The 18476-nt window shown below is 52.4% G+C and overlaps 2 protein-coding genes and 1 long non-coding RNA gene across 3 annotated transcripts; all 3 read left to right on the forward strand.

Moving 5' to 3' along the window:
* The first annotated feature begins 334 nt into the window (after nt 1-334).
* Nucleotides 335-6387, forward strand: LOC122386658 (echinoderm microtubule-associated protein-like 6). The gene is made up of 15 exons (XM_043376064.1): nt 335-528; nt 855-1014; nt 1854-2050; nt 2258-2366; nt 2815-3003; nt 3246-3359; nt 3424-3600; nt 3843-3949; nt 4135-4291; nt 4469-4577; nt 4786-4847; nt 5523-5677; nt 5898-6035; nt 6239-6350; nt 6382-6387. Exons 1-15 carry the CDS (start codon nt 335-337, stop codon nt 6385-6387), a joined length of 1986 nt encoding a protein of 661 aa, XP_043231999.1.
* A 903-nt stretch (nt 6388-7290) lies between these two features.
* LOC122386646 lies at nt 7291-8456 on the forward strand. The gene is made up of 4 exons (XR_006257419.1): nt 7291-7383; nt 7640-7757; nt 7907-8035; nt 8294-8456. It is a non-coding gene; the product is annotated as an uncharacterized LOC122386646 (long non-coding RNA).
* Nucleotides 8457-8503: 47 nt separating this feature from the next.
* On the forward strand, nt 8504-16740 carry LOC122386659 (echinoderm microtubule-associated protein-like 6). The gene is made up of 16 exons (XM_043376065.1): nt 8504-8544; nt 8828-9027; nt 9365-9507; nt 9649-9806; nt 10001-10237; nt 10785-10977; nt 11255-11521; nt 11839-12083; nt 13357-13567; nt 13864-14031; nt 14224-14384; nt 14728-14848; nt 15021-15118; nt 15301-15408; nt 15930-16090; nt 16321-16740. The coding sequence occupies exons 2-16, from the start codon at nt 8828-8830 to the stop codon at nt 16523-16525; spliced, it is 2676 nt and encodes an 891-aa protein (XP_043232000.1). The 5' UTR covers nt 8504-8544; the 3' UTR covers nt 16526-16740.
* The last annotated feature ends 1736 nt before the right edge of the window (nt 16741-18476 follow it).

An 18476-nucleotide genomic window follows, 5' to 3' on the forward strand; every position in this document is an offset into this window, starting at 1 on the left:
TGGCTGGAAACGCCTGTGGTGCCAGTGAGTGTCGGCAGCGTCGCTAGAACTGAGTGAGCGTCCAGTCCAGTAAAGTGATTAAAGACGTTTTCATAACTGAATCTACTTCTTGATAACACGAGGATCAAGGAACATGCCAGACATCCTATTCGCCGGCGACAGTCTTGTATGTCAATTGGCATTCAAACTAGTCTAGGATCAGCCCTCACTCCTTAAAAGTGACGGGTGATCATACCGTCCGTTTGAACTCAGCCACGTTCAGTGGCCTTCTCTTACCTGACCTATCCAAACACCTCTGACCTCTGACCTCTGAGCACCAACACCGAGTCGCAAGATGACGGGCCGCGCTCCCCCGGACGCCAGTCTGAGGCTTCAGTGGATCTTTGGCTACAACGGCGTGGCCAAGCGGAACGTCCAGTTCCTCTCTGAGGACGTCATCGTCTACTTCACTGCCGGCGTCGGCGTGGTCTACAGGCTCAAGGAGCGGGAGCAGAAGTACTTTCACGGTCACAACGACGATATCACATGGTGAGAAAATTGAATGTATCAAATCGCAAATCCAATTCAATGCAAAAATTTAGCCAGCTGTTTCATTTCTAAAATAAGCAATGCTAAGCACCATTAAAAATGATTGTTTATGTTTATAATAATTCACCTGGTAATTAATGGCTCTCAAATGCCATTGCGCACCAAAATAGATACATAAATATCGATCATGAGTTAGCAAATAACATCGAAGTCTGACTTATATCGTGGCTTCATATCGTCTGCCCATAATAATATATCATTACCGTGACATTCGTATTGCATATGCTGCTGCATTACTCTTCCGACCCCTCGCATTGCTCGCCCAGTTTGGCTGTGAGCGGCGACAAGTCCAAGGTGGCCACCGGACAGATCGGGGATGACCCCTACGTCTGTGTGTGGCACCCGCACACCATGGAGACACTCTCCGTGCTCAAGGACGGACACATGAACGGCATCCGACGCGTCCAGTTCAACAGCGACGGAAAGGTCAGAGGTCACAGCGAGGTCGCGAAGAGGTCACGATGAGGGTACGACAAGGTCATCCGCCTGCGTCAAATATCGTGCCGCTGGACGGTCCAAAGCATTCCCAGTTTACCGAAGTACGTTTGATGTCGAACTCAAGCAGCTTAGCTCTTCGCCGACGCTAAATCAGCATTTTGCAATGAGTTACGAGGAAACGTCACGCAATCGTGCTGTATTCGTGATGTCTGCCGTATTCTGCTGCGCAGATGCAACGTTAGAGGCCAACTTGCTGGGTATGGGCTGCACGGAATTATCGCCTTGTCGCAAATCAGTAAAAGTATATTTAGTTTCCGCTTGTCGTGAGTCGGAGTAGGTCGATGGAAAAATAAGGTCACCTTCATACACGAACATGCAAGGATTCGAATGCTTGCATTGCAACACGAAATTCAATTATGCACGTTATTTCCACGACATCGTGTAATGTGGACAATGAGTGCTAACGTTGTTGCAAAACGGACTGTACACTATTACATAAGAGCCCGGAATATGTAGCCAGCTAATGACACCTCTGTTTGCATGTTTCATCATGCGACGTAAATGCCGGACATACGGTTTACCATTGCTAATTAATTTAATGGCAATCAGTCCATAACATTCAACCAAGTTTCAACAAAATGGCATAAAATAACTTTGGCGATTTGGTGTAGTCGCATCACTACTCAAGACACTCGATCGTCATAATCCATCAATATCAGCAGCACAAAATGACGGAGCAATCAACTCTGTTACATGACCGATCATAGTTTTTAAATGACTTTTCGAACAGTACCTGACCGATGCCCCTCCGTATGTACCCCCTGCAGCTGCTGGCGTCGCTGGGTATGGACGATCCGAGCACCCTGGTGGTCTGGAGCTGGCAGAGCGGGGTCAGCGTAGCCTCTAACACGGCCCACTCAGCGCGCGTGGTCGACCTCTGCTGGAGCCCCTACAGGGAGAACGAGCTGGCCACCTGCGGCGAGCACCACCTCCGCATCTGGCAACAGCTCGGAAACAGCTTCAAGTAAGCGTAGTTGAAAACAGACAGACACTATTCGGCCGGTGACGATCCACGTTACACCACAACACAACATCATCATCCTAGCAGCTGGATCCTTTCCACTCAGCACCCCAGCAGCCCTGACGCCGTTCCGCGCTGTTTTCCCAGGTCTGACGGGGCAGTGTTCGGGGACTCGAGCCGCGCACTGACGCCGGTCCGCACTGGTTCCAGGTCCCACGGGGCAGTGTTCGGGGACTCGAGCCGCGCACTGACGCCGGTCCGCACTGGTTCCAGGTCCCACGGGGCAGTGTTCGGGGACTCGAGCCGCGCACTGACGCCGGTCCGCACTGGTTCCAGGTCCCACGGGGCAGTGTTCGGGGACTCTAGCCGCGCACTGACGCCGGTCTGCACTGGTTCTCAGGTCCCACGGGGCAGTGTTCGGGGACTCGAGCCGCGCACTGACGCCGGTCCGCACTGGTTCCAGGTCCCACGGGGACTCGAGCCGCGCACTGACGCCGGTCCGCACTGGTTCCAGGTCCCACGGGGCAGTGTTCGGGGACTCGAGCCGCGCACTGACGCCGGTCCACACTGGTTCCAGGTCCCACGGGGCAGTGTTCGGGGACTCGAGCCGCGCACTGACGCCGGTCCGCACTGGTTCCAGGTCCCACGGGGCAGTGTTCGGGGACTCGAGCCGCGCACTGACGCCGGTCCGCACTGGTTCCAGGTCCCACGGGGCAGTGTTCGGGGACTCTAGCCGCGCACTGACGCCGGTCCGCACTGGTTCTCAGGTCCCACGGGGCAGTGTTCGGGGACTCGAGCCGCGCACTGACGCCGGTCCGCACTGGTTCCAGGTCCCACGGGGCAGTGTTCGGGGACTCGAGCCGCGCACTGACGCCGGTCCGCACTGGTTCCAGGTCCCACGGGGCAGTGTTCGGGGACTCGAGCCGCGCACTGACGCCGGTCCGCACTGGTTCCAGGTCCCACGGGGACTCGAGCCGCGCACTGACGCCGGTCCGCACTGGTTCTCAGGTCTGACGGGGCAGTGTTCGGGGACTCGAGCCGTGCACTGACGCCGGTCCGCACTGGTTCCAGGTCCCACGGGGCAGTGTTCGGGGACTCGAGCCGCGCACTGACGCCGGTCCGCACTGGTTCCAGGTCCCACGGGGCAGTGTTCGGGGACTCTATGCCGCGCACTGACGCCGGTCCGCACTGGTTCCAGGTCCCACGGGGACTCGAGCCGCGCACTGACGCCGGTCCGCACTGGTTCCAGGTCTCACGGGACAGTGTTCGGGGACTCGAGTCGCGCACTGACGCCGGTCCGCACTGGTTCCAGGTCCCACGGGGCAGTGTTCGGGGACTCTATGCCGCGCACTGACGCCGGTCCGCACTGGTTCCAGGTCCCACGGGGACTCGAGCCGCGCACTGACGCCGGTCCGCACTGGTTCCAGGTCTCACGGGACAGTGTTCGGGGACTCGAGTCGCGCACTGACGCCGGTCCGCACTGGTTCCAGGTCCCACGGGGCAGTGTTCGGGGACTCGAGCCGCGCACTGACGCCGGTCCGCACTGGTTCCAGGTCCCACGGGGACTCGAGCCGCGCACTGACGCCGGTCCGCACTGGTTCTCAGGTCTGACGGGGCAGTGTTCGGGGACTCGAGCCGTGCACTGACGCCGGTCCGCACTGGTTCCAGGTCCCACGGGGCAGTGTTCGGGGACTCGAGCCGCGCACTGACGCCGGTCCGCACTGGTTCCAGGTCCCACGGGGCAGTGTTCGGGGACTCTATGCCGCGCACTGACGCCGGTCCGCACTGGTTCCAGGTCCCACGGGGACTCGAGCCGCGCACTGACGCCGGTCCGCACTGGTTCCAGGTCTCACGGGACAGTGTTCGGGGACTCGAGCCGCGCACTGACGCCGGTCCGCACTGGTTCCAGGTCCCACGGGGCAGTGTTCGGGGACTCTATGCCGCGCACTGACGCCGGTCCGCACTGGTTCCAGGTCCCACGGGGACTCGAGCCGCGCACTGACGCCGGTCCGCACTGGTTCCAGGTCTCACGGGACAGTGTTCGGGGACTCGAGTCGCGCACTGACGCCGGTCCGCACTGGTTCCAGGTCCCACGGGGCAGTGTTCGGGGACTCGAGTCGCGCACTTACACTGACCGGCGTTCTCTACATCTCCGAGAAGACGCTGGTGACCGGCACCGAGAAAGGGCAGCTGTACATCTGGAGGGACAAACAGCTGCACGAAATCATCGAGGAGGCGCACGAGGTAACGCATCGCACGCCGTGGTCAGCCTCGATAAGACGGCAGGCGTCATTGTTATAACAATGGTTATAACAATAACAACTATCTCATCTCCACTTCTATAGGAGTGGAGATGAGATAGTCTGACGGTTAATTAATAGCCCCCGTGTCCTGAGCTGAGCGGATGACTGTTTGTTTCAGGGTCCGGTGTTCTGTATGGCGCTGGCTCGGGAAGGTTTGGTCACCGGAGGGGAAGACGGTCACGTGAAGATGTGGACGGCCCACTTTGACGTCAGCAAAACGGTCGTAGGTCAGTCAGGCGGATGCGCAAATGGACTGCGGTGTCAATCGCATAAAACAAATTAGGCTTCATTAGACATCTTTTGTTTAGATATTATCTGTATATTTCTATGCTTAAATTCAGTCATTCACCTTTACATCTTTGCTAGTTCTTTGTATCCATTATAGTTTCAGTCGTACGCTTCTAAATGCAACATCATTTGTGGCGTCTTTTTCAGCTCGCAGTCCGTCACTTCACAGTAATGGAGCTGTAACATCTGTCTCCTGGGACCACGGAAAGGTTCGGAGCGAAAGCCCGCCAAGCCAAGCGGAGTAGTCGATCTAATAATTTGGTGTTTAAAGGAAAAGTGCCACCTTCGTGAAATATGAAGATATCGTTGCTTTTCATTTTGACATTATTATTTTTCATGTTCTTTTTAAATCTGGTGCCAGAAGTGCACAATTCGCAAAAAAGTATGTCAAACTATTTAACATATTGGTACTATGTTTGTACTCTCTACCGCACCTTCTGTATGATGTCATAGCGATGACATCACACTCAAGCCAATCAGCCTTCAGAAGACAGTCTCGTCGGCTTGTGTCAGATTAGCTGATTGGTTAAAGCTGAGCTGATTGGAACTGATTGGTTAAAAACCAAAGCCTCGCCGCGGGTGGCTGTATTACAGGATAAGAACGCATTCCTGGGATAAGGACGCATTCCTGGCATATTTTCTTTTAAAATTGCCGATACCTACAAATGGAGGCCGAAATCGGCCGTAAGGTGGGACACTCTCGGGGTTTTCGGACACGGGCTACAAGATGGCCATCTCAGTTTCAAACCCCATGTTAAAGGTGACCCTTTTCCTTTAAGAAGTGTTATGGATAATGCCTTCTACCTGTTTGCAATTTACTTTTTGAAGTCGGGAAATCGGCATAAATCTGACGCTATCCCTCAACATGACACGTTTTTTTTCAGTTTCTATTCGGCACAAAGCTGAGTGAGATATTCATCCACCACGACGGGGTGAACGAGTGTTACATGCAGGGTCACGGCAAGGGGGAGCTCTGGGGCCTGGCCCCGTTCCCGGAAAACTACAAATTCGCCACCGCCGGAGAGGACCACACCGTTAGGTGGGTGGCAGGAGGTTTAGTAGGTTTAGTTGTATGTAAGTTTGACTAAATTGCAAACAACTTATGTTTTTATTCATTCGGAATCAATTACTAAATATAATAACTATGTACATGTCTGTTTCAACCTGTCTATTTTTTATGTGTCCTCTTCGTGTCCTCGTTAACCCTCCGTTATCTCCACTGACCTTGTATGCCCTCGACCGTTCTTTCTCTGCCGTAGGATCTGGGATGTGGAGAAGCGGGAGCTGCTGGAGACCACGCGGCTCGACCTGGCCGCCATGTCCTGTGCCGTCTCACCAGACTCGACCCAAGTCGCCGTCGGACTCAAATTCGGCACCGTCGTCATACTCAACGCCAAGTGAGTGAAGTATCCGGCCAGATTTTTAACGATCTTTGTTCACGCTCTCCCTCTCTCTCTCTCTCTCTCTCTCTCTCTCTCTCTCTCTCTCTCTCTCTCTCTCTCTCTCTCTCTCTCTCTCTCGAAAACAATGTGCTGTTTTGGAGTGCCCTCTATCTCGAATCACCAATCATGATCTGTGGCCCATTTCTTCATCGCCACAGAGACATGAGTGAGGAGGTGCGTTTCGTCGACCGTCGTGAGGACATCTCGGAGCTGAAGTTCTCCCCGGACGGCTCTCTGCTGGCGGTCGGCTCTCACGACAGTATTGTGGACGTGTACCGCACGGACGAATACGTGCGAACAGCTGTGATGCAGGGCGCCTCCAGCTATATCACCCATCTGGACTGGAGCACCGACGGACGCTACATCGAGATCAACACGGGTGCCGGAGAGAGACTCACCTACCGAGCCGCAGGTAGGTACGGGGCGGAGATGGCGTCTGGGACTAGTCTGTGTTGTCGACTGGGTGGGATCTGGTCTGTGACTGCGTGTGGTTCGGTATGAAGTTTTATTACCATTTTTATCCAAGAGCAAACTGCAGTGCAACGCTCTTTGGTCGACCCCCGATGAGAACCATGTGGCCCTTCCTCTGCTCCTCACCAGACGATGTATGTACAATAGGTAGACTCGGAACCGCTCGACTCGCTGTGACTCCCTCCCCTCCTACCTCAGACGGTGAACAGGAGGTGGACTCTGACGTACTCGACTCCCTGTAACCCCCTCCTGACCCTCCCCCTCAGACGGTGAGCAGGAGGTAGACTCGGACGTGCTCGACTCCCTGCGCTGGGCCTCCCGGACCGGAGTTCTGGGCGCCGAGCTGAGCGGCATCTGGCCTCGCTACTCGGACCTCACTGACATCAACAGCGCAGATGTCGACACCGACGGGGGCGTCGTCGTCACCGGCGACGACTTCGGACTAGTCAAACTGTTCCGGTTTCCCTGCCGGAAAAAGGGTGAGACTGCTGCTCCCTTTGACGTTGTTGCTTGTCAAACTGGTGTAAACATAAAACTGTACACATTTGTTACCTTTCCGCTCATTAAAACTAACGCTGCGTCTTGTCATTAGTGAAAATAAAGGTCAACCTCTGTTTTTAATTAGAGATGATGGTGCCATTTTGTGAACAATCGCGTACCCCGTCTCTCACTGCAGGCAGCAAGTACCGTTCGTTCGTGGGTCACTCAGAACACGTGACCGGTGTGCGGTTCACCTCGAAGAGGACCCACGTAGTGTCTATAGGTGGCGGGGACCGGTCCGTGTTCCTCTGGAAGTACCAGACCGGATCGCCGGACACCGGTGAACACGTCGGTACGTCAGCGGTACAATTAAACTTTTTTTTAAAGAATGGGCACGAAAGTAATAGGTGTTCGAAAGTCGAGAATTAAGTGCAGCACCACTGGTAACGTGATAATTCATGCCTAAAATCGTCAAATTATTCATATATATTTAATACGAATTACGACACCTATGCACATAGCACCACCAGCTGCGTAATTAAACCTTCGATATTTTACATAGAGTTGACCATTATCTAATTTTCATGCAGTTAGGATTTGTTTCCCAGTGGCGGTGCGGAAGAGTGTGCAGGTCTCGGAGGATGACGAGCCGGACACGGACACGGAACATTTCCCGGAGATCTACACAGATGTGGAGAACGAGCAGAGCGTCCTCAAACCGTCCAGGTATGTAGGTAGCTGGGAATTACGTAAAGTGAACTAATTTATTTCCGTCAATTGACTCGTCCCAGCTACTGAAAGCCAAATTATCAATATCAACGACAAGCATGCATAAATCTAATATTAAAAGAATGACAACCTTCCCCTGCCACCAGGGTGAGCCGAAAGCGTCGCGAGAAGCGTTCGGCGTCGGCCTCCCACCGCGGCGTGCCCCGGCAGAGGGCTGCCCCTAACGCCGACACCAAACTGCCAGAGGCCGGGCTCAAACTGAAGTTTGTCGGAGGGTGAGCTAAGAGAGAGTGTTTATACTGTCATTTATCCGACCTATCTCCCAAAAGCAAAGCTTGTAGCACGGAATATATATCACATATTCCGTGCTTGTAGTGAATGAGACATCAACATTGATTGGACTCGTTTTAATGAATGTTTACATTTTATTGCTCAACGCTTCCAGCACCTCATTCATTCACACGTATATTTCATGTCATTTAATCTTTATTTCATTTAGAAACATTCAAATCTCTCCATGAAATTTCCCTCAGGTACCGTGGTCACGATACGCGGAACAACCTGCACTTCAGCAAGGAGGGTCACCTGGTGTACCACCTGGCCGCGCTGGGCATAGTGTACGATCCGGCCACACTGGGTCAGCAGTTCTACGACAAGCACACGGACGACATCCTTTGTCTGACCGTGCAGCCCGGCACGGACGTGGTGGCCACCGGACAGGTGAGGCGGGGATATATTTTGTCTGACCGTGCAGCCCGGCACGGACGTGGTGGCCACCGGACAGGTAAGGACGGGACACCTCTGCTTCCCATGCATGCCGATTGGACAACTATTTTTTAAGCATAAATCCTATCGTGCTTTTTCAATCGTGCTCTACTTTATGTCATGACTCATGAATCAGTCGTTTTATTTCTTTCTGCTGTTTCCGCTATCTCTTACTGTCGCAGCCACTTCCTTTCGTATGTGCTCCTGCGGTGTATCTTTTTTACCCGTGTTTTACCAGTATCTTCCCCGCTGTTTTACGGCTACCTTCCCCTGTCTAACCCTACCCCGTCCCGTGCCTGCAGATGGGCGCCGACCCGTCGATCCACGTCTGGTCGGCGGCCACCCTGGACACCCTGTCCGTGCTGAGTGGCGCCCACCAGCGGGCCGTCGTCAGCGTGGCCCTCAGTCAGCAGGGCTCCGTGCTGGCCAGTATCGGCGGCGACGACCACCACACGCTGTTACTCTGGAACTGGCAGACCGGCCAGAAACTGGCATCAGCCAGGTCAGTCACACGCTCTGGGGCAAAGGGGTCTGTCCTCGTCTGGTTCGGTCACGCGTTCTGCAGGTCAAAGCATATTCGGCTAAAGTCTCTTTGTCATTGAAGAGATGAGTTCACAACACCTAATTATGTTACCTTCCAGTTATTCTCGGCCGATCTTATATTGGATTTATTGCGTTCCTCTCCTCAGTTGATGCCGTATTTCGATGTCATTAGATGAAAGCACTAAGCAGGCTTTTTCCTTGATGGTCCCGCCCGCTAACCGCTCCCGCTGACCTCTGCCGGTCACAGAGGCCACTCAGAGAAGGTGTTTGACCTGACTGACCTCTGCTGATCACAGAGGTCACTCGGAGAAGGTGTTTGACCTGGCCTTCGACCCAACCAACCCCCACAAGCTGATGACAGTCGGAGTGCGCCACATTCGCTTCTGGACCCGTTCCGGAGGCGGGCTGACCTGGAAACGCGCTGTGCTCGGAAAACTCGGTAAGTAGCCGATACAGAGCATTTCATTTCCAATGCATCTCTCCTTCGTACATATTACAAAGCGTGACAGGCACCGTTCGGCTAAGTTGTCGTAACTTTCTGCTCAGAAATCTGTATCTGACCATCCCGTCTCTTTGTCAGATAACCAGGACACGATGCTGTGCTGCGCCATGTCCGGGGACGGGTCCAGTTTCAGCGGCGGCGCGTCCGGCACCGTCTACAGCTGGTCCAACGGCCGGGTGGCCACCTCCGTGAAGGCGCACCGCGGACCCGTCTACTGCATCGCCACACCGCAGGAGGTAGGGGGTCGAACGTTTACCGCTAGGGAGAGTGAGGGAGAAGGAGAAAGAGGGAGAGGAAGAGGAAGGGAAAAGAGAGGAAGGAATATAGGAATATGTGTTTATCTTTTTGGCTAGTTGTCTTTTTTGTGTCTCTCACGTCTTCGGCTTCCCAGAGACTGCAAACACAACTCACCACTTTCTTTGTCCTCCAGGGGTACCTGACCGGCGGCCAGGACGGTTACGTCTGCCTCTGGGACAACGAGTTCTCCCGCTGTCTCAAGATCTTCCCGATCAGTAACGCTTACGTCACTGCGGGTCACATGACGCTGACGACCGACCACCCGTCCATCCGGGCCTGCGCCATGGGCATGGGAAGAATCGTGGCCGGGACGCAGCGCGGAGAGATCGTGGAGATCTACGAGGATGGCAATATCTGCGTCACCATGGCGGTGAGAGGGAGAGAGAGAGAGAGAGAAATAGAGAGAGAGAGAGAGAGAGAGAGAGAGTGAGAGAGAGAGAGTGAGAGAGAGAGAGAGGGAGAGAGAGAGAGAGAGAGAGAGAGAGGGGGGGGAGTCGTCACTGTATTGGTCTCGACTCACGATAACTGTTTTTTTTTCTCTACCAGAGGCCAGTTTTACCAACAGAAAAATAGCCACCTGCCGGAATTTTTTGCCTAAAGACCGCTTCACATACGGAGCGTAAACGGTAAAGCCCTATCTGCTGACTTGCCCATCCCGTTTACCCATCCCGTGCCCATCCCGTTTGTATGTATGTGAAGCGGTCTTTAGGCAAAAATTTCCGACAGGCAGCTATTTTTCTGTTGATAAAACTGGCCTCATATTAATTCATTGAGGGAGCATGTCGCACCTTCCATTTCGTGTTTACTTGAGACTTGTTATTTGGGTCAAAGTCCATATGGAATTTACCCTGATCCCACCTGTGTCCCTCCCTATTCCCACCCTGTCTCCCTGACCCCCGCTCCGCCTCTCTCGGCAGGGTCACGGCCGCGGCGAGGTGTGGGGTCTGGACACCCACCCCACCACGCTGGAGTTTGTCACCGTCAGTGACGACCACTGGATGCGAGTCTGGAACCGGTTCAGCGGCGCGCACATGACCGACCTGCGACGGCCGGCGCGCAGCGTGGCCTACAACTCGGACGGCTCCTGTTTGGCCGTCGGATTCCTGGACGGTACGAAGAGCATCTTGAATGGCGTTGTCTATGAGTTGGAGGTCACCTTTTTTGGTTGATAGGATTTTTGATGAAAGTTCACATAGGATTGGTCGCACAATGCGTTTGAACTGACATTCAACAAATGATTTCTGCTATAGTTCAGACAATACGACCACTGACTTTTCCGTTATATGTGTTCCCTTTTCCACTTGTTCTTTTTCTCTACAGATTATTACCGGTCTGTTGATTCGCGGAAAATTTTATTACTACTTTTCTCCCTATCTCCGCTCCGCAGGCAGTGTGAGTCTGTTCTCGTCGGACAGTCTGCTGCGCGCGGCCACCGTCCACCACCGCGACTCTCAGGTCTCTGCCGTCCGCTGGTCGCCGCGGGCCGTCCGCGGCCGGGGGTTTCTGGCGGCCGCCTCTCATGACGACGTGGTGGACCTGTACCACTGGTCGGAGGCCGGACAGTTGCGCCGCGTGGCCGTCTGTAAGGACGCATCCAGCTACATATCACAGGTGGACTGGCTGGAGGACGGACGGCTCATCCGCAGCAACTCAGGTACGAGTCGCAGCGAACGGAGGGCTGGCTCTATAGGTCTGATGAAGGTCGTGAAGCATGATTAGTGGCAGATGTGGTGATACGTGCAAAGGGAGGGATGGGATTACACTCGTCTTGTCACATGAAATAAGCTCAACTGCGATGAACATTTACATAGAACCCATAAGGCCAAAATGATGCTAACCATTGCCATGTTTCATTCGCAAGCAAACATGCATTTGCTGACGCCATTCGGCAGGCGTAAGCAATTGCATTATATACATCCTTGTCTACCGTTATATCTGAGTCTAACTGACGCCCCCCCCCCCTTCTCCCAGGAGCCGGCGAGCTGCTGTACCACGACTGTCCGGCCGGCCGCCGGCAGCTGGTGCCGAACTCCGTGGAGCCGCTGCTGGACTGGCACACGGAGACCTGCGTGCTCAGTCCGAGTCTGGCCGGAATCTGGGCGCCGGAGGATGACTTCACCGACATTAACGCGGCTGACCGCAGCCCCGACCGGACACTAGTGGCCACCGCCTGTGACGACGGAGGGCTCATCAAACTGTTCAGATACCCGGCCAGGGTCAGTGTGGGACAGCCGGCAGACTGACTGTAACGGGTGCCGACGAAACGGGGAGGTAGACTGCGCCGCAGTACACTGGGTATTGCGGCACAGCCTACCTAGCCAATTGATCGCGGGCGGGAACGATGCGAACGAATGGGAAAGAAAGCTACGCTTTCAGAGGAGTCTGTGCCACATCTTAACCCGGCAGTTGCTGGGGTATTCCGCCACCCACCGTTTGCTGGGGGGGGGGGGGGCGTTAAACGCCCCCAGCCGATAACTCGAGAACCGATAGGCGCAGCGAAACGCACGAGGCGGCAAACGAAAGAACGCGACGAGACGCTTCAGATGAGTACTTTAAAATTGAATTTTGAGGTCACAGGTCGGGTCAAGGTCAGGTCAAACACCTGAAATCGGGCTTTCAGTAGCATGGACTTCAGGACTTCGCAATGGGCGCCTCTCGTCATAAACTCTGTCAAAACGGTGCACAATCCATCATATAAGGCCTAAAAGAGTGTCAGCTTCATGTAGGGGTCAGTCAAGCATAGGTCAGGGTCAAGGTCAGGTCAACCGGGTAAGCACATATCCCCGAAAATCAAAACTGATATTCGCAGCCTGTGACACATGTTTTATGGGTAATTTGGGGCGTAGAACACGATGGTGACATTCATTTTATCATATGTGTACGTGTTTGGCTCAAAAAGTTCAATTTAAGAAATGCATGTATCATGGTCGTGAAGTAGTCACGAGAAATTGCCACGATTCAGTTCAAGATTTTGGAAAATGCGGAACGATAATCAATAATCGAAGATAGCCATTTGATTGTTCATGGTATTGGCAGTCTAACTGCCTTTACGGCATGTCTGTATGTCTGTTCTGTGATTTTATATGATTTTTTGAACATATGCCGTTTTTGGTCGAAAATTCAGATATCATGACGTCACTAAAACCTCGATATCTCAAAAATTTTCCTACCGAATTTTTTGAAACTTTGTCACAATAAGCTTCAATCAATTCCCTACAGGTACCCGAAATTTGGCGCGCCTGCGGCGCGCTGTTTTTATGCTATGGCCCGGCGAAAAAAGTGGGGGCGTTTAACGCCCCCCCCCCCCCAGCAACTCGCGGGTTAAACAGGGAGCTTCACTTACGCTTCTGAAGTCTTATAACGGGCATTTCAATAGAATGCACACAAACAAAACACGATAAGTTTCTTGTCTTACACCGCACGTTTCGCGTCCGTTTCAACCCACACCTCATGCTAGTACTGACCCAGCCTTGTGTCCCCTCTAACCAGGAGAAGTTCTGCCGGTTCCGCAAGTACTCCGGCCACAGCAGTCACGTGACCAACGTGCGCTGGTCGTACGACGGCAAGTACCTGATGTCGGTGGGCGGCGCCGACTGCGGGGTGTTCGTCTGGAGCCGCGTGCAGAGCACAGAAGTGGCGCCCGGCTACACCAACCCGCTGGACCCCGACTCTGGGGACGACCTGGCCGTGCACGACCTCGGTGAGAGCGTGGGAGTCAGGCAGGGCAGGGGAGCTGATAAAGGAGAAGAAGGGAGGGCAGATGAATAGAAAAAAGAGGCGTCGACAAAAAGAGCCGCACATACTGTTAAAAGTAGCTTTTGAAAACAATTGCTGCTCGGTGTTCGACCAAAGCTTGATTCTGTATTTTATCAGAAGTTAATTGAACATTTAATTCAACCACTCAATTTATCTGCAGCATTTCTCCGTTGTCTCAGCGACCCTAAAACCAGCCCGCCCGTCCTCGCCAATGACCTCTAATTCCTGACCCTTTCTCAGAGCTGACTGCGTCTCACGGCGCTCCGGCCGGCGGCGAGTCGGGCCGGCCCGTGTCCGCCCTGCCCCGCCACCTGACTGAGGACCGGCTGACGGCGCTCTACCTCCAGTCGGGAGAGGTGTACGCGGTCGTCACCCGCACCAGTGTCGTCGGCTACAACATCGAGAAGGGTGAGCATTAGGCACAAGCAGGGAGAGCTGATCCCTCCGGGCCTTAGGGGGAAGGGTGCAGCCTGTGTTGTGACATCAGGGCAACGATTTTAACTCGTTAGACAGTAGACTCAACCTTTATAAGTTAAAAAAATTGGTATTGCTCACGGCGCCCGATTGCCTATCAGAACCTATTACTTTGCACCTGGACAGGTAATCAGGTGCTGGGTATCCAGCACGAGGCGCCGGTGCTGGGCAGTGCGGCCGTCTCCACCAGCGAGTCGCACCTGCTGGCCGTCTCTGAGCGGGACGACTGCTCGTCTGTGACGGTGCTGGACCTGAGCCGAGACGCCGACACCATCGGCATGCTCCGGGTAACGGGAACAGGGCAGGGTTACTATTGAGGGAAACGGCCACATCACACGGAATGGGTGCATGTCTGGTGTGGGTGTTAAATACGAGTAGAATAGATCAGAGAAGAGCTCAAAAAATTCCAGCATAATGAATAACCGTGTTGCGCAGTAGTCTGCTGTCTCAGTAAACAGGTACAGCTCTACGAGCCGAATAAATCAACTTCTCCAGCCCCAGTCGTCCACACCTGAGCCAAAAGGTGGGCTCTTCTATGCCACGCGGAGGACTTACCTTCACGTAATGTTTTGTGCATTTTTATTTCCTGTTTATTACGCTCACTTTAATTTAGGTATGCGCTGTTTTCAGGCGCCCAACTCCCATGCGGAGGACATATTCCGGATGCGGTTCTCCGACAGTGGTCGGTTCCTTGTCTGCTGCATCCACAAAAATGGACATTACCTTCTCAGAGTGTGGAACTGGAAGAAAGGTAAGTCTTGTTTATTCTACTTCAGCACAAACATATGTGGATAAGATACGTTTCTGCAATCACTGAATTAAGATGCGGTACCTTGATGTCGATAAGCGTTAAAGCACATTTTATAGATTGTGTTCGCAGCTTTTAGGTACTTGTTTTATTAACGCCGTCGCACGGCTTCCAGCGATGCAGGTGGCTCAGACACAGGTGAGCGGAACTCTCCTGGACGCCGACTTTTCACCCTCGGACGACCTCAAGCTCACCGTCCTCTGCTCCAAACAGGTAGGTTTGTTTATCATCAACCTGAAGCATCAATAGCTCAATTTTCAGGTTCCTGCCATGTGTTCTCAGTGCTCATTGCTGTGCGTCATTATTTCTTGCGCTGGTGCGCAGCACATGTCTATTGAATTGTAAATATGACATTACATTAGCTTATATTCACGGCTGTATTTGTTGTTGCCCAGGTGCTGTTTGGTAAGATAGTGGGCGTGGCCATTCAGCTGCAGAAGGGCTACATCCCGCGGAAGAAGAAGGGCTCTGACCGGAGGTTCCTCTGTGTGGCCTGCGGACCGGTAAGTGGCCGGCCTGGCACCATGTAGGGCTTCGCAGCTTATCAATTTATCGCTTTATCGATAACACATTTTAACCCGCACCAAAAAAACTTATTTGAATTAGTAAGGCCATTGAAGATCTAGCTACATACATCTTGTTCCATTTCAAACAAACTCACGTATCACTCGCCTTTCCTTCACATCCCCTGCCTGTCTCCACTGACATGTTAACGCATATGAGGTGCCGTCTCCGATCTTCGCTGACATATGTCCCCGACCCCCGTGTATTCCGCTAACATGTATAGTCGACTACAGAATGATGTTCCACTCCTCAGAAGCTAGCAGTTGACCGGAGCGCTAAGTTGTGCCGTTTATCACACAATTAAGCATGTCGATTGTGAGCATTGGGACAAAGCTATAATTTGTGAACGTAGCCACTAGCCCGTGTGATGCGGCACAGCCTACTACTCCAGGCAAATAATTGCCTGTGAAAAGTGGAACATCATTCTGTAGTCGACTTTACTCTTGTTTCACGCCTTTAGGATCACGTGTCGTACACGGGAACCAGCGACGGCCGACTGCTGGTCTGGAAGGGACCCATCATGTCGCAGGTGGTCGAGGTGACCCAGCACGGACCCGTCACCTCTGTCAGCGTCAACAGGAGCGGCTCGGCGCTGCTCACCGCCGTTAGGACCGTGCAAAAGTGAGAAAAGACGCCGGACCTTAGCACACTTGCACTTATCCTCAGCGATGAATACATATGTAATGGCCGTTTAAGTGCATATGAAGCACTCGAAGAAAGAATGTGGTAACGTTTTAATGTTCGTTAGTTACCTATACTCAGGCTCCTTCAAATTCTAGCATCGTTTTGATAACACCAGACCGTGCGTTGCCCACTGACCCGCCCCGTGTCCCGTCTGTCTCTGTTCTCAGCACGGTGGCCCTGCACCGCTGGACCACCTCCGTAGCCGTGGAGTGGCACTACAGTCTGGAGGTGCCCGAAGACGCACACATCGAGTCAGTCAGCTGGGCCAAGGGCCACGTGCTGCTCACCACCGTGGCAGACAAGAAGGGACACGTCATCGAGGTCAACATGAAGGAAAAGAAACACCGGGAGCTGATGGAAGTGATGCTCTGAGTATGTGACGTGACGTGATGTGATGTGAGGACGTGACGTGGCATGACGGAAGAATGTGGAGTGGCTCAGGCTGGGAGAAATGTTCCGTGGAGTGTGGACAGTGCGCCGTTCTGAAAACGAAACACCTGAATACGAATGCTTCCGAGGACAAGCGTTTCGTCCACTGGATGCTCTCCTTCTATTGAAAATAGTGATTATGAGGTATGTTGTGATGAGGCTAAAGGCCTGGCTACACTATGCGTTTTCTTCGTGCGTTTTTTGCGTGTTTGCGTGTTTTGCGTGATATCGTTCTAGAAAAAAGAACGATATTACGTTTTTGTGATGTTTTTCACCTTAAATTTTAGTTACATAAGAGTTATATTAGCTTTTGTATATAACCAAAGTAAAAATTATATTGTTTATAACTTTTTTTCCTAGAACGATATTACGCAAAACACGCAAACCTGCAAAAACGCACGCAGAAAACGCATAGTGTAGCCAGGCCTTAAGAAAGCTCTGACGGCTGCTTGACACTGCTGTTATGTGACAGAACATGTCTTCTTAGTCATTTGATTTCAACTAAAAAAATATATATATATTTAACCGTGCGACTTATGCTGAGCGGCGAGAACCGGAATCCACGGTTAGACTGTGCCGCACTACACAGTGCCATGCGGTACAGTCTAACATCCCCTGGCGGCATTTGGCGAGACCGTAAGCCGTAAGGAGTGTTCGCACGTGGGCATGGCTGTCTGTTATGAACTATCCGGTTGCATCGCCCCCCCCCCCCCCCCACCATATAATATCTGTACCTACGCTTGTTCGTTGCTTGTTTGAGTAGTAGGCCTCTATAAAGCCCAATTACTACGCAATGCGTAGTAGTTTGTGTAGTTTTTATGTACGCTTGTTAAAGGGACCCTCCCACCTTAACATTAGATTTGAGTTGAGATAGCCAAAATGGGGTCCCTGGCTCACAATTACCGGTTTCGGCACTCACAACATCGAGAAATGCCTTAAATCGGAAATATTGAATTTCAAAATTGCAGCATTTTGATTCAGAGGGGCTAATGCTTAGGAATACCCCTCTGAATGTGTGACGTCAGCGCAAATATCTAACGATTTTTAAATGTTTGACTAAAACGTTTTGTAGCACGCGGTGGTATATGCTACTTACGCGCAACATCTGCCGCAAACGCCGCACTTCTAAAATAAAGTCGCTAGAAACAGCGGAGATCCCAAAAAAGTAAACAAAAGTAAAAGTCTAATATCTTGAAAACCGGTGAATATTTTTCGATGAAATTTGGTAGATATTGGTTTTCGCTCTTTCTGAACCGAGCGACATCACTTTCATGCCAATTCATTGACTTTTTTGAAGGTGGGAGGGTCCCTTTAATGTACGGCGTACGCATGTAGTTTGTGTAGTTTGTTATAGGCTATACTGGTATGGTATGCACATTGCTATTTATTATTGTAAGTTATAAGCAAACATTTATGAACGATATTGTTTACTGAATACACAGCATTTTGTAAGTCAGACTGTTTTTCGAAGCTGTTGTTGAAGCTGTTCATTGTTACTGGCGAGTGGCGAGTCCATTGGGACTGGGAGACAGGAGATAAACGGATGGCCAAGTTTGTGGGTTCCTAAAAGGTTTAACATGGTTTAACGCAGGCTTTAACGGCTAACTTAATAAGATATGGTTTCAGGCAAAGCGGTGGGGAGAGGCGGTGCATCGCCGCATGCCCCTTGTCGCCGCCAGTTACTCAACTAACTTGAAGGTTTTTTTTCTTTTGAAGAGTAGATATGCTGAAGAAGAACAATCGTATTCGTTTCACATGGATGGCAGGATAAGAGTTAGTTAGCGTCTAATCAACCGGTCCCGGATGATGGGCAGGGAAATGGTTGGTTCCTTTTAGGCTGCGTGCAGGGTGGGGGAGAGTGGGGTAAGATGCCCAGGGTTTTACAATCTCATAT

This window comes from Amphibalanus amphitrite, unplaced genomic scaffold, assembly GCF_019059575.1.
Source record: "Amphibalanus amphitrite isolate SeventyFive unplaced genomic scaffold, NRLGWU_Aamphi_draft 000258F_arrow, whole genome shotgun sequence".
In the NCBI taxonomy this organism is placed as follows: domain Eukaryota; kingdom Metazoa; phylum Arthropoda; class Thecostraca; order Balanomorpha; family Balanidae; genus Amphibalanus; species Amphibalanus amphitrite.

What these genes read in the sequence shown, in the direction of transcription:
- LOC122386658 (XM_043376064.1), top strand. Translation starts at nt 335, where the DNA reads ATGACGGGCCGCGCTCCCCCGGACGCCAGTCTGAGGCTTCAGTGGATC. An exon ending in CCGGTCCGCACTGGTTCCAG is followed by an intron (nt 3,360 to 3,423) that starts GTCCCACGGGGC and finishes CACTGGTTCCAG; the next exon opens with GTCCCACGGGGACTCGAGCC. An exon ending in GGAGAGGACCACACCGTTAG is followed by an intron (nt 5,678 to 5,897) that starts GTGGGTGGCAGG and finishes TCTCTGCCGTAG; the next exon opens with GATCTGGGATGTGGAGAAGC.
- LOC122386659 (XM_043376065.1), top strand. Translation starts at nt 8,828, where the DNA reads ATGGGCGCCGACCCGTCGATCCACGTCTGGTCGGCGGCCACCCTGGAC. An exon ending in GCATCGCCACACCGCAGGAG is followed by an intron (nt 9,807 to 10,000) that starts GTAGGGGGTCGA and finishes TTTGTCCTCCAG; the next exon opens with GGGTACCTGACCGGCGGCCA. An exon ending in GCCGTTAGGACCGTGCAAAA is followed by an intron (nt 16,091 to 16,320) that starts GTGAGAAAAGAC and finishes CTCTGTTCTCAG; the next exon opens with CACGGTGGCCCTGCACCGCT.